This window comes from Zingiber officinale, chromosome 4A (genome assembly GCF_018446385.1).
Source record: "Zingiber officinale cultivar Zhangliang chromosome 4A, Zo_v1.1, whole genome shotgun sequence".
In the NCBI taxonomy this organism is placed as follows: Eukaryota; Viridiplantae; Streptophyta; class Magnoliopsida; order Zingiberales; family Zingiberaceae; genus Zingiber; species Zingiber officinale.
In genome coordinates this window covers 35,027,622-35,049,041 of record NC_055992.1, presented here as the reverse complement: position 1 = coordinate 35,049,041, position 21,420 = coordinate 35,027,622, and the positions used below count along the sequence as shown (strand labels likewise).

Genomic DNA, 21,420 nt, shown 5'->3' with positions numbered 1-21,420 from the left:
TTAAATACAATCTCAACTCAAAATAACACTTAAGGCAATCTAAAAGAATTAAATAGAAGGTCTTAACAGGTTTGTCAGCTAATCCTGGATCTCTCCACAGTCCAAACATCACACACCTTCATCACCACCACCATCCTGTCGTCTCCCTTCATATCTTAGCTTTTCCTTTATCTGCGGTAGGAGGAAAGAAAACAAAAGATCTATAAGCGAAAACGCTTAGTAAGTACTAATCTATCTCACAAAAACTCGAAGTGCATAAAAAGAATGCAACAATACTAAAACTGAAATGCTAAAAGCAAAGCTGCATGTACCCATGGTATACAGAAATAAAACTGAATACTAAACATGCTCACTAACTGACAGGAAAGTAATGAAACAACTACTGTAAGCTTAGAATTAAAGAACTAAACTTTTATTGATTCTAAGCATAAAATTTGTTTCATTTTCTTATATCTTTATACCAGAAATTAATCTTTTAATTTCTCTTTTACCTTCTTCTTCTTTTCTTCTTGCTTTACTTATACTAGAAATTAATCTTTTAATTTCTCTTTCACTTTCTTCTTCTTGTTCTTCTTACTTTTCTCATACTAGAAATTAATCTTTTAATTTCTCTTTCACTTTCTTCTTCTTGTTCTTCTTTTCTTTTCTTTTCTTTTCTTTTCTTTGGGCCCAGGCTTAGTACCATCTTTGTTTTGCGCGCTCTCTAATAGTGACTGGGGTAGCGAGCCTCCAGCCCTATGAGGATAAAGACCTCGGTCTTACCAGGGCCAAGACCTCGGAATTGGTCACCTGGATTTGTTTAACGACAACCTCGGAAGTCGGGTACTAGCCTCTTACTTTAATTTACTTGTTATCTCTTTTTAACTAGACTTTAGTCCTTTTTCTTTTTACTCAGTTTTCTCATAATCCTTTATTAGAGTTTATTGGAATCCTTTAGATATACCTAACAAGTGTAGGATTACAACTAACCAAGCATGCTATATAAAAATAACACAAAGGAAAGCAAATCTGAACTCCCTAAGCATGCTATAAAATAACACAAAGGAAAGCAAATCTGAACTCCCTAAGCATGCTATAAAATAGAGCAAAAGAAAGCGAACTTGGACTTACTAAACATGCTGTGATAAGAGCAAAAGAAAGCTAATCTAATCTTACTAATCATGCTACAAAGTAGAGCAAAGGAACGCTAACTGTATGCTTCAATTTAAAGGCTATTAGAAGCAAATGAACACATATACCATCTGCTACTGTAAGAGAAAAGAGTTGCTACTGTAAAGAACTAAAACATAATGCACAACAAACCCGAATGCATGTATACTGGCAAAATTCTGCACTTGTTAGCTTAATAAAATTCTGCATTATCATTTAATACAATCTGCATGCCATACGAAACTAAAGTACCTACAAATAACATGGTACAACAAGTAAGTCTACTAACTGCATGCTAAGAGGCAACCGAAGCTATTCCTAATGCTGTACAAAACCGAAGCAAGGAAAACAAGCCACTAGACAGCACAAAAGAAGTCTAACTAGACCTACTAATATAGAGCTGTTCCTTTCAAGGTTTATAGGGAAATTATGGCAAGAAATGCTCTAATCTGCATGGTATAAAAACAAACAGCATTGGCAGAACATGCTATCACCTAACTGTATCAGGAAAATTACAGCATAAGCAAGAAATGCTGTAACCTGCTCTAATCTGCATGGTATAAAGAACAAACAGCATTGGTAGAACATGCTATCCAAAAAAAAACTAAACCTAATCATTCATATTCTTCCTTTATGTCTCACGGCAGAAAGCTAAAAGGACCCAAAAATCTCTACAACATGCTTCGAGTTCAAAATGAACAAAGAACCCGATTTCTCAATCTTAACATGTTGTGCTCGTATAAAGGAGAGGTCAAACTTGCTGTGCCGCCACATACTAAGGTCTAGGGTTCATGCTAGGCCTCGGAAGCAAAGGAAGAATCAAAAAGGAGAATAATTGCACTTATACAAGCTTGCTGTGATGTACAACTATTTGTGCCAAATTGAATCATAGTCAATTGCAGGAAAACTTAACTGTAACTGAAAAAGCTAAGCACCCTAAGTACTCAATGCAACCTAGGGTTCATGTAAAGCTCACGAAAATATTCAAATTACAGCCGACGGTAAAGGATGAGCAAATCGATTCTAGGGTTCGTGCAAAGCTTCGGAAACCAGAAATTCAGGAAACAAGGAAACGGAACCGAAAGATCGGAGCAACTCCTACCACAGGTGAGTAGTACTTACCTAGCTTTTAGAACTTACAACCGGAGAAGAAAAGAGGCTTCTAGGGTTCGGGTAGCTCAATCTTCCTGCGACTCCCTGCGTCCCCGTGCTCTCCTCGACGAAAAACTCGTGAAGATGGACAGAACTCCTCGGGTTGGACCTTGGCCGGTCACCGGAAAACAATCCCGAGCTCCCTTTTGCCTTCCGCCCGAGCCCGCCGTCGCACACGCAAAAGAGGAAGAAGAAACGGGATTTTAGGTCACGGGTTAGAACTTAGGTTCTCTTCTTATAACTAGGGTTTCCTATTACTAACTATACCTTAAATATCTATCTCTACTTATTTGGTTAACAAAAACCGCGTAGCTCAGCTGGTTGGCTGCGCCCGGTTAGGTCGGGTTCGACTCGAGGTCATGGGTTCGAGTCTCACCTTCAACGATTTTTTTGTCAAAACTTCTTTCTTTTTGTAAGCATACTAAACGACCTCCAAAAATTACGTAAAAATACTCTAAAAATTCCTAAAAATCTCCAGAATATTTTAAAAGTATTTCCAAATATTTTTATGGACTTTTAGAACTTGAAATAGGGAAAATTGGGTCGTTACAAATTAAGAGGCTACGATAGGGACCGAGAGGAGGAATTGATTTTGGTCTCCCGATAAAATTAAGCATCGCGTGTTCGCCTCGAACACACAACTTAATTTTATCATTAATAATTCATTCCACTAGAGAACTATTATTGAACTACCGCACCAATCTCAAATTATATTTTTGGGCTCATTCTTATTATGAGTGTATTAGTCTCCCTGTGTTTAAGATAATGAATGTCCACTAATTAAATGAATTACTGACAACTCACTTAATTAATATCTTAGTCCAAGAGTAGAACCACTCAACCTTATTATCATGTCGGACTAAGTCCACCTGCAGAGTTTAACATGACAATCCTTATGAGCTCCTCTTGGGGGCATTCTCAACCTAGATCACTAGGACACAGTTTCCTTCTATAATCAACAACACACACTATAAGTGATATCATTTCCCAACTTATCGGACTTATTGATTTATCGAACTAAATCTCACCCATTGATAAATTAAAGAAATAAATATCAAATATATGTGCTTGTTATTATATTAGGATTAAGAGCACACACTTCTATAATAACTGAGTTCCTTGGTCCTTTATAAAGTCAGTATAAAAAGAAACGACCTCTAATGGTCCTACTCAATACACTCTAAGTGTACTAGTGTAATTATATAGTTAAGATAAACTAATACCTAATTATACTACGACCTTCCAATGGTTTGTTCCTTTCCATCTTGGTCGTGAGCTACTATTTATAATTTATAAGGTACTGATAACATGATCATCTTTGTGTGACACCACACACCATGTTATCTACAATATAAATTAATTGAACAACTACATTTATCATAAATGTAGATATTTGATCAATATGATTCTTATTTCTAGATAAATGTTTATACCAAAAATTAGACTTTTAGTATACATCCTAACAATCTCCCACTTATACTAAAAGACTAATCTGCTATATCTGCTGTCATACATCTGATTCCCAACTCTTCAATATGCCCATCAAAAGCTCTTGCCTTAAGGGTCTTAGTGAAAAGATCTATAGGTCATCATCTGATGCAATCTAGGCAGAAACAACTTCTCCTTGTTTATACGATTTCTCGTATTTGGGTGGTACTTGCGCTCTATTGTGTTTACTTGCCTTATAGACTCATGGTTTCTTCGAGTTTGCTACTGCACCACTATTATTACAATAAATTGTAATAATCTTTGGACAAACCAGAAATCATATCTAAGTCTATCTTGAGGTTATTGAGTCATTCAGCTTTTATGACTACCTCAGAGGCTTGCCATATACTCAGCTTCTATGGTGGAGTCCAGAAAAACACCTATGCTTATCACTCTTCCATAGTTATGACTTTACCTCCTAAAGTAAACACAAAACCCCGAGGTTGACTTACTATTGTCCCTATCTGATTGGAAGTAAAAATCCATGCAACCCACAGGGACCAAAATAACTGCCTTATAAGCTAGCACATAATCTCTAGTGCCTCTAAGGTACTTCAATATATGCTTTACTGTAGTCCAATGTCCTTGTCTAGGGTTACTTTGATATCTGCTAACTATGCCCTTTGCAAAATAGATTTTTGATCTCGTGCATAGCATACATTAGGCTTCCGACAGCCGAAGCATAAGGAACTGCCTTTATTTACTTTATCTCCTTTGATATCTACGGAGGCATCTCTTTAGATAAAGTTACTCCATGCTAAAATGGTAAGAAATCTTTCTTGGAGTTTTCCATGCTTAAAACGAGCAAGGATTTTTTTTTTCGATATGTGAAGCTTGGGATAAGTAAAATATTCTTTTCTTGCGATCCCTTATTACTTTGATCCCAAGAATATATACATTCTCCCAAGTCCTTCATATCGAATTGTTTGGACAACCATACCCTTACTTCTGATAACACTTTGATATTGTTTCCAAATACCAAAAATGTTATCTACATATAGTACAAGAAGTACCACCACGTTTCCATCATACTTTTTGTATACACAAGACTTATCTGGTTACTAAATAAATCCATAGGTCTGGATTACTTTGATGAACCGGATGTTCCAAGACCTTGAAGCTTTGCCTCAGTCCATAGACTGATTGAGCTTGCACACAAGATGCTCTTTACCCTTTGCAATGAAACCTTCTGGTTGCTTTATATGGATGCTTTCTTCAAGACTTCCATTAAGGAATGCTGTCTTGACATCCACTTGCCAAATAGAAAAAAGAATCCGGATAGACTTAAGCATGTCTACTGGTGAAAAGGTTTCATTTTTCAACAAGCCTTGCTTTGAAAGTTTCTACCTTCCTGTCTATCCCTCTTTTCCTATTGTAGACCTTTTTACACCCAATGGCTTTTACACCATCTGGCGGTTCTACAAGCTTCCAGATTAGAATACATATATTCTAATTCTGTTATTCATTACTCTTTGCCAAGATGCTGCATCTTTATCTTGGAGTGCTTCATCATATGTCCGGGATCAGGCTCATGTTCATTTGGGATCAAGTCCAAAAGACTCTCCCAAAACATGAATCTTTTAGGTTGTTTGACAACCCTCCCACTACGATTAGACACTGTCTATAATTGTGTATCAATTGTGATACGTGTTGCAGTTTCTTGTGATATTTCATCTTGTATAGTTGGTACTAGATTAAACGTGTCTTTTATTAAGAACAAATTTACTTATGGGCTTGTGGTTCATTATATAGTCCTCTTCTAAAAATCAGTCATTGATGCTAACAATGACCTTCTGATTTTTAAGACTATAAACCCACTTTCGTTTCTCTAGGATAATTCACAAACTAGTGAATTCCTTTCCAACTTATCATTGTCTCTCTTCATCATATGTGCTGGACTACCCGAATCCGAATATGCTTCAAAATAGGCTTACGCCTATTCAGCAATTCTATATGAGTAGAGAGTTCTGACTTTGGAAGGTACTATGTTCACTTCCATTTTCAGAGTATATCCTTAAATGAATTTGGTAATTTTCTGAATAACTCGTCTAATTATTTCCATAAGAGTCCTTATACCTTCTTTCCACTACACCATTCTGTTGGGGTGTACCAGGTGCAGTTAGTTGGGATTGAATCCCTACTTTTGATAAGTGACTCCTAAATTGTCCCAAGAGGTACTTGCCACTACAATCTTACCATAGTGACTTGATACTTTTACTTTAACGTTTCTCCGCATCAGCCTTGTACTCTTTGAACTAATTAAAACACTTAGTCTTGTGGCACATCAAGTAAATGTATTTGTATCTTGAATAGTTGTCTATAAAATAGACGAAATATTCGATACTACCTCTTGTCTGGATAGTCATAGGATCACACAAATCAGAATGAACCAATTCCAACATATCTTTGGCTCCATACCCCTTAGACTTAAAAGCTTCTTGGTTATTTTTCCTTCCAAGTAAGACTCACAGGTTGGAAATATTTCCACTACTAATGAACCCAAAAGTTCATCAGCTACCAATGAATCCTACTCAAGTAAATATAACCTAGCCTTAGATGCCAAAGATATAATTTGTTCATCTCTGAAGGTTGCTTTCTCTTAAAGTTAGAAGATGTGTTACTAATTTCCATTTGTTGCATCGTGGGAGTTATTGGATTTATAAATTGCCAACCAACGTACCAGAACAGATAACTTCCCTCTTTTTCTTAATAACAACTTTGTTATTAAAAGAGGCAGAATATCAAGTTCTTTGAATAGTTCAGAAACTGAAAACTAATTCTTTCTAAACTTGGTACGTAAAGACAATTACTTAAAATTCATATTTTATTCTTATCAAAGGATAAACATCTCCCACTGCAACAGCTGCCACTTTTACAGCAGTGTCCATATAGACGGTGTTTTTATTTCATTTAGTTGTCGGGTTTCCTGGAACCCTGCAATAAATTGCAGACATGATTAATGACATCTGTATCTACACTCCAGGTTCTAGTAGATAACACCACTAAACATGTTTCAACTAATGAATTAAATACACCTACATTGTTCTTAGTTCTAAGAAGACAGTCTACCTTAATGTCCAAGTCCTATTTCCAATCATTACAATTGGGACTACTAAGTCTTTTCTATAGTATAATAACTAGGGAATTGACAAACATTTTAAATCCTAAGAATCATAAAAATATTTGGTCAAGATCAATTCCTTAAAATCCCCATGAATTTTGTATGTCACGATAGTGTGGACGTATACAAAATCAAAGAGGAGATTTTATCCATTAATTTTATTATCTCGTCAACTTTACTTTATGACGAATAAAATTAATAGTTAATCTGTCTTTGATCAAATATTTGGTCAAAACTTTTGAATTTAAAATAACATTGATTCCTCAAATAATATTATTTAAATTCACCAACACCTCAAACACCGTGAATTTTGCATGCCACGATAGTGTAGAAGTATACAAAATTTAAACATTTATAAGAGGAGAGTTTTACCCATTAATTATCTTTTCAATAAATCTTTATGACAAAATAAAATTACCTCAAACACCGTGAATTTTGTATGCCACGATAGTGTGGACGTATACAAAATCAAACATTTGTAAGAGGAGTTTTTAATTTTATTATCTTGTCAACCTATTTATTTGACAAATTAATAGTTGGTTTTCTTCGGTCACACAAATAATAGCAGTGACTCCGATGGGGAGGATACTATTAGACGTGCCTAAATGTATACCATTACTTGACACTAAGTCCATTAATAAGATTGTGCCTCTTCCGATGGGGAAGATCATACGCTCTTAATTAACTTCCTATAGTCATCCAAAATGGATGTTTAATCTAGTGATCCGCAAACAAGCTCATCTGATATGGAGGAAGGCACTCAGAGCCAACGCGCAAGCTTATTGCATCACTTATAAACCAGTAATGGAAACCGTGGAATTTATTAAAAATAAATCCCTCTCCCACTTAGTTGTTTAAAGTGAGGAATTTTGACTATGCTAGCCTACTTAACATGCATACTAACAAGCACACACAACACAGCATAAAAAGCAATAAATAGAAAAACTAATTTTCAACTATTATGGCTTTTATCTATTGCTGTCCTCCGTGTGTCACCAACCCTAGCTACTGCCATCTTTGGCCACTGCCACCGAGTCTAGTTGCCGCATCCATCTTGCTCCTTGTTCCGCTGCGCCTCTGGTCCTCAAAAGGTTCCACGCCTTGCAAGATTCGATCCGCGACATAAATAGAATTTTACATTTTTCGATCCTATATTCCTCGAAGGAATGTACATGTAAACTAGATCGAACATAAAATAAAATTTACATCCATCGATCCTATATTCCATAAAAGGAATGTACATGTAACTAGATCAAAAAATAAAATCCTAATAAAACTAAATACAGCTCCTACTGTATTTTATAATACAATCATGCACACACAATAAAATGCCTTTGACATGTCCAAGGGTCCAATCACACACGCAATATCTATAAGCCATAATAGTTGGATCCTACATCCACAAAGTCAGCACATCCTACTATTATCCTGCCTAAATTATGTATGACATGTGCATAATTAAACTAATACCAAATACATAGAGGCAAAACCCTAGCTCTGATACCAATTGTTGGTTGCTACTCAGAAAACCTAATGGTTCCACTGTACAAAAATTTTGTACAAAGGTCTGAACCTTTTCCGAGCTACCATGTGTTCTTTTAAATTAAACTTTGTTCGCCTGCGGAACTTAACACGTTTGATCCCAAGTTTAACTTATATATTCTTTTAGGTTTAGATTTGGATCTCCTGCGGAACTTAACACGTTCAATCCAAATCACCTAGGTCATAAAGTTGATTAAATATTAATTTCCAAATTTGGCTTCCAGGACTGCATGGAGAGGCACATGGCCTTCTTGGATATGGGAGCAACCACCACCGCCTAGACAAAGCCTTTTAAGGAAAGTTAATATTTAATTTCCTTGAATGACTCTAGGTTAACCAAAAAGAATAATCGAAGCACAAGTTTGAAAAGAAAACAAAAGAACACAACATCGAAAACTAATTCGAAATCTAGAATCACATGCCTCTTGTATTTGGTATTTTTACAAAGAAATAAAACTAGTATGATGCGGAAAATAATTACTAGTTATACCTTTATTTGTGAACTTTCAATGACCTCTTGATCTTCTACCGTATTCCTCTTCTAACCTCGGACATTGTTGTTAGTTAGAGCCTTAGAGTCAATCATTTGATGATTGTATTATGGACTTGTTGTATCATATTCTCATATAAATAAAGGCATTTATTGTTTTGGTTATTATACTTACTTGTATTGGTGCCAAATAAACTAAGTATAATAGCATCCTTGAGTAGAAGGTTCTCACCTATATCAATCGGTTAGTTGAACCGATAGTGAGATGATATAAGGAACACTACTCTTAATCATTCCTAGTCGAGTATTAACATTCAGGGACAATGTTAATGCAATAAGACTAGCATGTAGGTTAACTCGATGACTTGATCTCACAAGTCATGGATATAGAGATATCAAGTTGACACATGAGTATGCATTGGAGAATGTATACTGAATGATCCGCCATGAGAAAATATCATGGATCGTTATATGAGTGTCATATACTTTCTCATGTGGCTATTAGTATGACTACTAGTCCTTAGACCTGAAGTCACCATGGTTCCCTACATAGGAGTTATGTACTTTGGTTTTATCAAATGTCACCCGTAACTGGGTGGACTATAAAGGCGATTACTGGGTATGTAACAAATTATGCAGAGGGATGTGAGTGATGTAGATGGGATCTATCCCTCCTATATGACGGGAGAGACATCGATATTCTTGATAGAGTGAGACCACGAAGTGCATGGTCATGCCCAAATGAGTCAATATGAGATATTGAGCTCATTTGATTTAGTGAGTCTACTTGGAGTTCAAGATTTAGATTGATTAGAGGATGACATGGTCTATGCCTCACATTGATCAATCTAGATGTCTAGGATAGAAGGACACTTGTCATATATTGTGAGGAGTCACAATTAGTAGTCACAAGTTGATGTTGGATCTCAACATTCTTGTAACATTGGGTAGTAATGATGTGTTGCTAGATACCGCTCATTACTTATGCCCCTAAATGGGTTTAGGGGCATTGCCAACATTACAAGAACCTATAGGGTCACACACTAAGGACAATTAGATGGAGATTAGGTTCATATGATGACCCAAGAGGATTAGATTCATTTGATGAATCAAATTGGATTAAGAGTAATCCTAATTGGGCTAATTGAGTTGGACCCAAGTTGATTCATGTGTTCAATGAGTCTAATTTAGATTATGACTCATTGAATCAATTTAATTAAATGAATTAGATTCATTATATTAAATTGACTTGAATTAAATGGTTGGATTAGATCAACCATGAGACAGATTAAGTCAAGTTTGACTTGACTTGAGAGGAAGATGAAGAGTCAAGTTTGACTAGACTTTATGCCACCTCATTGGTGAGTTGGCATTGAGTGGGCCAATGATGTTGCTCCACATCATCATGGTTGCTTAAGTGGGATGCTACCTCATGGGAGTTACCAAGGGTTGTGACTCTTGGCATTCCATGGAGGTTACACATCCTCTTAATGTGGTCGACCACATCAATGAGAACAAGTTTCATTTTGTGAATTATTCTCATTAATTCCTTTATCTTCATCCTTGCTCCAATTCTTCTCTCCCTCTCCTCTCCATTGCCGAGATCTTCTTGGAGTGCTAGAACACTCAAAGGTTCTCCCTCCATCAAGTTGTTCGTGTGGATACGCATAGAGAGTTGTCTACCTTGACAACTTGAGATCCGACATCTCCTTGGACGAGCGGGATACGAAAAGGGCACGCATTGAAGGTATAATCTCTTCTTCTTTGTAGATCTAGAGTAGATCTAGTTTTTTGTAAACTCGTACTCGTATGCTTTCGAAAGTTTTTACTTCGCACGGATCCGTGGATGGGGGTTTCGGGGTTTCCGCGACACGAAAAGCGATTTTCGCGGCCCGAAAAACCCAACAATTGTGTGGGCAATGATCTTCCGAGATGAGAACCACCAACGCACCTTCTTCTTCCTTCCTTCAAGTTTGGGCCAAGCAAAAACTTCCAACGGATGAAGAACTTTTTCCACCAACCAAGCTCCAAGGGATGCAAGAAACAAGCCTCCTTTCTCTCCTTTTCTCCAAGCTAGATCCGGCCACTTCTATGTCTCCAAGAGGTGATGAAGTCTCGGCCACAAGAAGGAGAAGAGAGAAGAGGAAGGGGAAACTCTAGGGGCCGGCCACATCTAGGAAGAAAAGAGAGGAAGAAAAAGAATAGAGTCGTTAGCCATGAAGGCACCTCTACCCTCTCTTTTATAATCCTTGGTCTTGACAAATAAGGAAATTTTAATAAAAACTTTCTTAATTCCTTTGCCATGAAAAATAAAAATTATTTAATTAAAAATAATTTTCTTTTCTTAATATCAATGGCCGGCCACTTCCAATCCCCAAATCAAGGAAAGTTTTAATCAAAACAAGAATTAAAACTTTCTAATTTGTTTCCAGAAATTTATAAAAATTTCTCTAATAATTTTTATCCCTTCATGATTGGTTAATAAAAAGGAAATTTTATAAATTAAAATCTTTCTTTTAAACATGTGGATAATTTCCAAAAAGGAAAGTTATCTCTAAAAATTAAAATCTCCTTTCAATCTACAAATAAGGAAAGATATTAAATCTTTTCTTAATCTTATGTAGAAACTAATAAAAGAGAATTTTTAATTTTTAAACTTTATTTTAAATCTTGAACATGATTAAAAGGAAAGTTTTTACCAAAATTAAAATCAACCTTTTAATCTACAAATAAGGAAAGAGATGTAGCTCTTCTCTTAATCTTTTGTAGAACCTTATAAAAGGAAAGATTTAAAATTTTAAACTCTCTTTTAAATCATGTTATCCACATAAGAAAAATTTTTAAAATTAAAATTCTTTTTTATTTTAATAGGGCCGGCCACCTAAGCTTGAGTTCAAGCTAGGGCCGGCCATATGAATTCACCCATGAACCAAGCCATGACCGGCCCTAGCTTGGTCTCCAAGCTAGCTGGGCCGACCCCTATAGGATGGGTAAGAATGTGAGTATAGTACTCTATAATTAAGAGGCTACGATAGGGACCGAGAGGAGGAATTAGTTTTGGTCTCCCGGTAAAATTAAACATCCCGTGTTCGCCCCGAACACACAACTTAATTTTATCAATAATAATTCATTCCACTAGAGAACTATTATTGAACTACCGCACCAATCCCAAATTATATTTTTGGGCTCCTTCTTATTATGAGTGTATTAGTCTCCCTGTGTTTAAGATAATGAATGCCCACTAATTAAATGAATTACTGACAACTCACTTAATTAATATCTTAGTCCAAGAATAGTACCACTCAACCTTATTATCATGTCGGACTATGTCCACCTGCAGGGTTTAACATGACAATCCTTATGAGCTCCTCTTGGGGGCATTCTCAACCTAGATCACTAGGACACAGTTTCCTTCTATAATCAACAACACACACTATAAGTGATATCATTTCCCAACTTATTGGGCTTATTGATTTATAGAACTAAATCTCACCCATTGATAAATTAAAGAAATAAATATCAAATATATGTGCTTGTTATTATATTAGGATTAAGTGCACACACTTCCATAATAACTGAGGTCCTTGTTCCTTTATAAAGTCAGTATAAAAAGAAACGACCTCTAATGATCTTACTCAATACACTCTAAGTGTACTAGTGTAATTATATAGTTAAGATAAACTAATACCTAATTATACTACGACCTTCCAATGGTTTGTTCCTTTCCATCTTGGTCGTGATCTACTGTTTATAATTTATAAGGTACTGATAACATGATCATCTGTGTGTGACACCACACACCATGTTATCTACAATATAAATTAATTGAACAACTACATTTATCATAAATGTAGATATTTGACCAATGTGATTCTTATTTCTAAATAAATGTTTATACCAAAAGCTAGACTTTTAGTATACATCCTAACACTCGCCACAGCTTAGAAGCCAAATATTGAAATAAAATGGTTAATTAACTAATTGATAAAGCATTAAAATTAAAATTGAAAATGCTTTGAATAATTATTCAATTTCTTGGAAAATTCTAAATTTTTCTATGTAAATCTGTTTAACTTAAAAATAAATTTTCTCATTTTTTTTAACTTAAATTTTTTTTTAACTTGTACTTCCCAAAATGTATTTTACATGTTGCATAAATTTAGAAAATTTTTTCTTTAGAAATTTTTTTTTCAGAATTTTTTTAAAGTTTTTTTTTGAAAATATCATATTTATTTTACCAAAATTTCTAAAAAAATAATTCTTGAAAACTTGTTTAACTAAGAATTTTTTTTTACTAAAAATTTTTTCAAAAATATCTTTTGTAAAGTTGTCTAACTTAGATTTTTTTTTTAACCTAGAAAATTTTTTTCTGCTTGAAATTTTTTTTGTGATATCAAAATAATTTTTCAAAGTTTTTCAAAATTATTACCCTTAGATTTTTTCTTGGTACCCTATTTTTGTGTGATCAAAGGGGGATAAGGAAAAGATTAAGTCTAGGGGGAGGTAGATTTTCAAATTAATTTTTTTTAAGTTTTGCACTTTATTGTAGAATTTATTGTTTTAACTTTATGTATGTTTACCCTAACTTAACTTGGGTTGCTCACATCAAAAAGGGGGAGATTGTTGGAATCCCAAGGTTGTTTTGATGTGATCAAACAAGTTAAATTAGGTCATGTTGATTTTTGATCCTTGTGTCTAAGTGTGCAGGAGCTTAAGAGCGCAAGAAGTTAAGCAGAATATGAGGCTAGCGAGAAGGATGGCACGGGAAGGGAGCCGAGGGGCTCGGTGCATCCGAGGGATGGAATGGGTTGCGGAAGAGTACACCGGTGGATGAGAAGAAAGTGTGTGACATTCGAGGAACGAGAAGCCGGAGCGGAAGTCTACTCAAGGAGAAGGCTGAAATTGGGTTCAGGTGAGCCTTATTTCGGTTGGTCGAAATCACCCAAGCAAATCGAGCCGGAGCGAAAGACCCGGACCTAGACGTGCAGCATCGGAGCAAAGAGCTCGGACCGAAAAAAGTCAACCTTATTGACTTTAAGGGTCTCGGCGCTCGGAGCGATTCCGGACGCCCAGAACATGATTCTATCCAAATCATGTTTGACCATGATTCGTTGCAAAGGGGATAACATTTTATCCCCCTCCAATTGCCTGGAACCCTTCCAAGCGCCCTGACCAAGGCTATATATACAGCCTTGGTCCAGAAGCTCAATAACAACAAGCAATTTGATTTCCAACACTTGTGCGCTTCACTTTGTTAGTTTAGCTTCATCTTTTTGTGCCTGAAGGAGATAGTTAGTGCGATTCATTTCCTTGGATTAACAACCTCCCCGGTTGTAACCAAGTAAAATCTGCGAGCCTCATTTTTTAGTTTATTTACTTTATTTCATTTTATGCAAGTGTTTTTTTAAGTCCGAGAAGGGTTTTTTTTAAATTATGTAGGACAATTCAACCTTCCTTCTAGCCGGTCGCCAGGTCCGTACAGATTTAGTGCATCTTTTGAGTTTTCGCTTCATCAAAACACATAGTTATGTGTTATCCAATCATTGGGAAAGCTAATGTATAAGTTATGTGCATTAGCCCAAGAAACATGGTTGAAAATTGATTTTGAAAATGATTTGAAAATACTTTTGGAAAACCTTGGTGAAAACGATTTGTTGAAAGTAATCACCATTGGAAAGTTACATAGAAACTTGGAAGAAACATTGAAGTTTTTAAGAGTTTCCAATTTTATGTCAATATTTGAAAATAAGATATATTTTCTTAGAAAACTATTTTTTCATGAAAGTATATGTCTTGAATAATGTCTACAAGAATTTTCACATTTTTTGAAATTTTGTAAAAATTTTGAGGCATTTATGAAATTCGGCTAAAATCGATTTCAGAAATAAAAAATGGTAATCGACTATGCTAGTCGATTACCATATCCTAATCAACTAAGGTATTTGATTAGGAGAATTCCCATGAGCACAGTAGCTTACAGAATTGATTAGAGTAATCGATTAAAGGTCTTAATCAATTACAGCAATCAATTAACACTTAGGAATCGATTGAATCTCAATTTCAGTCGATTATAACTGGTCTTAAGTGATTAAGAGCCTTGTTTAAGTGCTTAAGATCTTAATTTCTACTTAAATAAGTTTATTTAAGTTGAATAAGTCATGTTTAGTCGTGTTAACCATTCCTAATCCTATGAAACTCAACTTTGAACATTTTAGGATAGTTTTCATGATGAAAACACGAAGGGATAGTTAGGAAGGACTAAGTTAGATTTTAGGATGAGGTTTGCATTCAATATTGATATTTGAACCTCAAAACTTCAAATTTTGGATTTTCTAAAGGTTTAGAAACTCCAAGTCATTGTTAGTGAAATGACAAAAGTTTGGGCATGTTTTGAGGGGGAGCTACTCCATAAAAATATGAAAATACTTTTTTGAAACCAAGAAATGTTGTAAAACCTTCACAATTATGAATGCTCAAGGGTAAGCATTGAAGACAATGAAAGGTATGGGATAATGTTGTGAACAACTTGTGAGGTTGTGAACAATGAATGGATAACTCTTCAGGGGGAGAGTTTTTGATATGTGTCAAAGGGGGAGAATGTAGGGTTTAAGTTAGACTTTCATTACCTAAAGGGAGAGTTTGCCCTTTAGGAAAGGGAGAAAAGGAAGGAAACCCTCATTCATACTTTGGCATGAAGAAGAAATTGAGGTTACGGGATTAGCCTAACTTAAATGTATTGTCAAACATCAAAAAGGGGGAGATTGTTGGTGCAATATCCCTTAGGTTAAGGTTGATCAGTTTGACTAAGCTTGAGTTGGCTCAAGCTTGAGTCTTGATATTTGAGTTTTGATGTTTGAAAATATATGGAGATTGCAGGTGCAATTGTTCGTATGGGGAGATTGTTTGTGTAATTCTCCATTAGTCAAGGTTTGATCAGTTTTGTGTGAAGAAAAGTCAAGTAGGTCAAGGTTGACCTGATACTTGACTAGAAAGTCCTAGTGAGTGAAGCTAGGCAGAAGGAAAACCTAGTGAGTGAAGCTAGGTAAAAGTCCAGGTGAGTGAAGTCAGACAATGTGAAAGCCCTGGCGAGTGAAGTCAGACAGTTGAAAGCCCTAGTGAGTAAAGCTAGCCAGAAGGAAAATCCTAGTGAGTGAAGTTAGGTGAAAGTCCTGGTGAGTGAAGCCAGGCAGTTGAAAGTCCTAGTGGGTGAAGTCAGGCAGTGTGAAAATCTTGGTGAGTGAAGATAGGTGAAAAGCCCTAGTGAGTGAAGTTAGGTGGTAAGGAAGTCCTAGTGAGCGAAGTTAGGCAGTGAGAATCTATGTGGGTTAAAGTTGATTGGACACCTCGTGATTGGAAGTCCAAGACTCCAAGTAGGTCAAAGGATTGACCAGATACTTGGCATAAGGAGAAAAGTCCAAGTGGGTCAAAGGATTGACCGGACACTTGGTGAAGAAGTCCTAGCAGGTCAAGGTTAACCAAAAGCTAGGTAATAAGGAGTCCCAACAGGTCAAGGTTGACCGAATGTTGGGTAAAGAACCCTAGACTTCGGTTAGGAAAGTTAGGGTTTTGTAATTGACTAGATTAGTCGATCACCATAACTTAATCGATCACGGTAATCAATTAAGTAGTTTTCGTGAAGTGCGCAGAGAGGTTCGTAATCGATTAGGTCAATTGATTACGAATGCTTAATCGATTATGACAATCGATTAAGCTTGGATTTCGCGAATGCACAGAGAGTTTGGTAAGCGATTAAGCAGGGAAGCTTAATCGCTTATGGCCTATTTTAGTGCGAACAGAAGGCTTCCTAATCAATTATGGTAATCGATTAAGAAGGCTTAATCGATTAAGGTAGTCGATTAAGTTTGAAAAACTAGTCGTTATCGTCTCGATAAAGGGCGTTCACATGTACAGTTCTTAGCAGTGCCCACACGGTTCACTTCTCCACTCTCATCATCAAGCTCACCAGTTCTTGAAGCTTCTTGGAGTAAAGTGTTGCTGCAGTTCCAAGGTCAAGAGGTGTTCCTAAATAAGAAGAAGAAGATAGCTAGGGTTTCGTTTGTGTAAATCTTGTAAATTTTTTTTTGTATTTGCTTCTTTCTTTCTCTTATTGTATTGAGTCTTGTACGAGGTTTCTCCACCTCCAGAGTGTTTCCAAGAAAGAATGTATTCTTAGTGGATATGTGAGTGAAGACTGAATCCTTGGATTAGTCACCTCTTCTTAAGATGGATACAAAGTAAATCCTCTTGTTAGCATTGAGGAGCTTTTGCATCGAATTTTATCTGCTGCAACATCATCAATGACGAAACACGAGAAGCTATTCACACCCCTCCCCCCTCTCCCCTTCTAGCTTTAAAGTGCCCAAACAGTGACAACCTTAGAGGTTAGGAACTAAGTAAATCTCGCTTGTTTTCTGTCTTGTGCTTTATTATTTTGTATTCCACTACGACTAACTTTGTAGAAAGAACGAATGAAAAGAAACAAAGATGGATCGATATTCACCCCCCCCCCCCTCCCTTCCCCCTTCCCCCTTCCTTCTTGATCGCATCGATCTTACATATGAGACATGTGAAAGAGTAAATATTAAACTCGAATCTTGACACAAAAAAATGCTAGAAATGAAAGGTTTTTAATTTAATAGAGTAAATATATAATATATATAATTTAAGTTTAATAATATTAAACATAATAAAAAAATATTAAAAAAGAAAATGACAAGTTGCTTGATATTTATGATTATTTTAAAAAAAAATATGAAGAAATTGAAAGAGATGTGTTGCATATAATACAAATACAATGGTTGAAGTGGAAAAGAGCGTTAGATATTTTTTGTGATTGTAAAATATTTTTAAAACTTAAAAGAAAATTCTACAAAACGATTACTAATCTACTATATTATATGAAATTGAATGTTGAACCATAACTCGAATACATAAGCAGAAGATAAAAGTTGTAGAGATAAGAATGCTAAGGTGGATATGAAACATATAAAAATGGGCAAAATAATAAATAAAAATATTTAAAAAATCAGAATTACACCTATTGATGAAAAACTCCATAAAACATGTTTAAAATGATACGAATATGTATTTAAACAACCAATAAAATCAATAAATCTAATTAGGCAATATGAAACTATGACAGATATACACATCAAATAAGGGAAAAAAGCAACAATAAACTAAGATAAAGTATATTTACATATAAATAATGATGTAGTAGGAGATAAAGCTCAATAAAATAAATTCATATAGCTGACCTCACCTAGTTAGATAAATCAAATAGATAAAGTTTGATTGATTGTTGTATTGATCCATAGAGATTACACCGTTCAAACACAACTAAATATACAATAATTTTAAAGGATTGTTCTTTTCACAGAATCGCATGAAAGTAAACTTGGGGCAGTTGGCAAGAATCTCAATTGCCCTTTCCTGGACAATGCTGAAGCACATTAAGAATTTTTCATCCTGGCATGCCAGCGCTCTATAATTCTGAACCAATTCCACTGGAAGATAAGACCAAGGAACCGCATGGATCCAGCAAAAAGCACCTCTACCAATGCTGTGAAATATGAGCCCTGTGGGGACAACCCAGCTGTAGCTATAGATAGCATACTGCCCTCAAAGTTGCAGGGAATAATAAACCTTGAAGATTTGATGCCATCTAAGGCAGTTTTGGCAACGTCATCGGCTTTCATACCGGGGGAAGATCCTGCGATCAAGTTGGTGACATCTGGCCTCCTCCTGTGTTCTGTATTCAGCAAGTCATGTATGATAGTTATTTTCTAAATCTTGAAAATAGAAGCCAATATCTAGGACAGGATCACAATATCAAAAGAACAGATGAATGAATCAATCAGAGGCTTAGTAACAAGGATGGGAAACACAATTAACAATTTTATCAAAACAATTTCTCAAGTGATCCCACCTCAAAGAAAAGCATAATCAAACAGGTACAAAAGCCCATTTGGAGAAGATTCATAATGTTTCAGAAAATAGATTTCCCATACTTATACTCTTAGATCTGTGCAATCTGATGCTGTTAATAGTGTATTGTTAGTTTAGTTAGCTCTGAGACAACTTTCTATAGATTTAGCTAAAGCCTATATATATATAACATTTAATTAGCTATGAGACAACCCTCTATAGATTTAGCTAAAGCCTATATATATATATATAGGATTAGGAACTTTGAATATGGAATACCTGTCTGTACTCTACTACAATAAACATCTCAACTAAAATGGTAGTTTAGACATTACCAAACAAAATTCCTTAGATTTATATAAAGCAAAATCAAACAGGTAAACCAAGCCACTGAGAGAAGATTCGTAACAATTAGGAACCTAGATTTTGTATCCATGTCCTACTTCTATTCTGAGCAATATCAAACTAGCAATAGTAGAAGTGGTATTCTGCAGCCACAAAAACAGTACTTTATATTTAGTTCATATAGCATGGCTGGATATGTCAAAGACATGCAAAGAATAAAATTAAGAGGATATTCTTTCTTCTTATGTGTAATGGGAGATAAAATTAGGACAAAAAAAATTCCAAGAATGATGGCAAGCAGTTGAAATGGTCTTTTATCTCAGTTAAGGAAACCATCATCAACAGCATATGTAACTCCGGCTCCAAGTTGTCAACAACACAAGAAACTGATTGAGTTAACATGTAGTTTATGATGGTCTGGTCATGTTAGTTTCAACTATTTGGATTGGGTATCTAAATTTGTCCTCGCATTAATAATTTATTCAAATCTATGATAATTTGTTAATTAGAATTTTATTTGGTGTCATTCTACTTGCCACACTTCCAACTCTTATAGATTCAACTTCTCAAATTATAAGCTCTTTTGGTCATCTTTGAATAAGCTCATACCATTCTAACCTATATTCTTTTGTTATATCATCTTTTGGTACTGCATTTAATTGTTCTCAAATAATAGTATTTTGATTCTTTTTTTTTCTAGTTGCCAAACGAAATTTTGCATGTATTTTTTTCCTCAACCAACATATCATGAATCATAACGGCACTTAGCTTTTGACCCAAGCTCATAGAATTTAGACTATATTGCTGCTAGCTATCAAGGCTTGGAATTGGCATTGTTAATTTTTTAATTTGTTCTCAGATTCAAGGCAGCTATGTACAGTATGAGAATGAGGATGGCAGCCAGAACCTGGGGCAGGATCCATACCTTCGGCATAACCCGGTGTCTCTGTGTCTGGAGGAAATATCATAGACACACGGATATTGTCTGAAATTAGCTCATGCTGCAGGGCCTCAGCCAATCCACGAAGTGCGAATTTGCTAGCGGAGTAGGCTGTATAACCATATATACCAACCTAGATCACGGAGCAACAGCACTTCCAAATAAGCAATATATCTCAATCCTAAATTTCAAGTGTCTAATAGCAAGATAAGGACTCAATATATCTCAATGAAAGCAGATAAGCTAAACAGCATAAAGGAAACTAAATTGAAGAACAAATATCACAAAGATTCAAACGTTCTTGGTGTTTTAGTGGGGATCGACTTATCAGCAATACCTGCCCGGCCTGAGACGACATTATGGCTATGGAAGCTGGGAGTCCAGTGGCCTTAACATTCCTCTTCATGGGGGGCAGCGCAGCCTTGATGAGGTGGAACGTGCCCATAAGATTGACCTCCACCATGAACCTCACCTCCTCCAGGTCCTGCTTATCGAGCTCCTGCGGCGAGAACACCCCGTGGTTACACACCAGTACGTCGACGGGACCGGAGGCCTCCAAGGCCTTGGCGACGGCGTCCGCATCCCGCACGTCGGCGCTGAAAGTGGCGACCTCGACGCCGGTGGCGAGGCGGATGCCGTCGCGGGCCTCCTGGAGGCGGGCAGCACCGCGGGCGAGGATGGAGACGCGGGCGCCCTCGACAGCGGCCTGGCGGGCTAGGGCGAGGCCGATCCCGCTGGAGCCTCCGGTGATGAAGACGTGGCGGCCTTTGATGGGGACGTGCACAGGGTGGGGACGGACCAGGAAGGCGAGGGCAGCGGCCAAGGCGAGGAAAGGAACGAAGAAGAGGAGAAGGAGAAGAAGAAGATACCCCATGGGTGATCGGATGGCGCCCTGACGCAGACGACGAGGAAGGAATTAAATAACAGAAAGACGCCGGCGTTGTTGGGGATCTCGCCTTCGCCTTTGCCTTCGCCGTTTTGCCGTCCGTTAGATGGCGTTCATTTCGTTTTAATTAATCAGCGTTTTAAGTAGGTTTTCAATATTAAATATTTCTAGTAGTTAAATTTTGTAATTCCAACAATACATATCACATTTTTATTATTTCTACTAGGTTTTCTATATTAACTACTCATTCATGTCGCCTATTTTTAATTCACATTTTTCTTCAGTGGTGTAATAAATCTGGGATATTGAACCTTCCATTGTAAGCACTTTCATATTTATTCTAGAGCGGGTGAGATACTTTTATGAGACCAATCAATTAT

At 36.2% G+C, this 21,420-nt stretch overlaps 1 protein-coding gene across 1 annotated transcript; it reads right to left on the bottom strand.

The window, feature by feature from the left end:
* Positions 1–18,208: 18,208 nt before the first annotated feature.
* Positions 18,209–21,165, bottom strand: LOC121969804 (3-dehydrosphinganine reductase TSC10A-like). The gene is made up of 3 exons (XM_042520060.1): positions 20,492–21,165; positions 20,140–20,287; positions 18,209–18,693 (listed from the first exon to the last, which is right to left on the bottom strand). The coding sequence occupies exons 1-3, from the start codon at positions 21,026–21,028 to the stop codon at positions 18,395–18,397; spliced, it is 984 nt and encodes a 327-aa protein (XP_042375994.1). The 5' UTR covers positions 21,029–21,165; the 3' UTR covers positions 18,209–18,394.
* Between the last annotated feature and the right edge of the window lie 255 nt (positions 21,166–21,420).

Excerpts from the sequence above, each read along its gene's own strand:
- LOC121969804 (XM_042520060.1), bottom strand. The coding sequence starts at position 21,028 with ATGGGGTATCTTCTTCTTCTCCTTCTCCTCTTCTTCGTTCCTTTCCTC. Across the intron at positions 20,288-20,491 it reads TGTCGTCTCAGGCCGGGCAG|GTTGGTATATATGGTTATAC; the intron begins GTATTGCTGATA and ends TCCGTGATCTAG. Across the intron at positions 18,694-20,139 it reads GACACCGGGTTATGCCGAAG|AACACAGGAGGAGGCCAGAT; the intron begins GTATGGATCCTG and ends TGCTGAATACAG.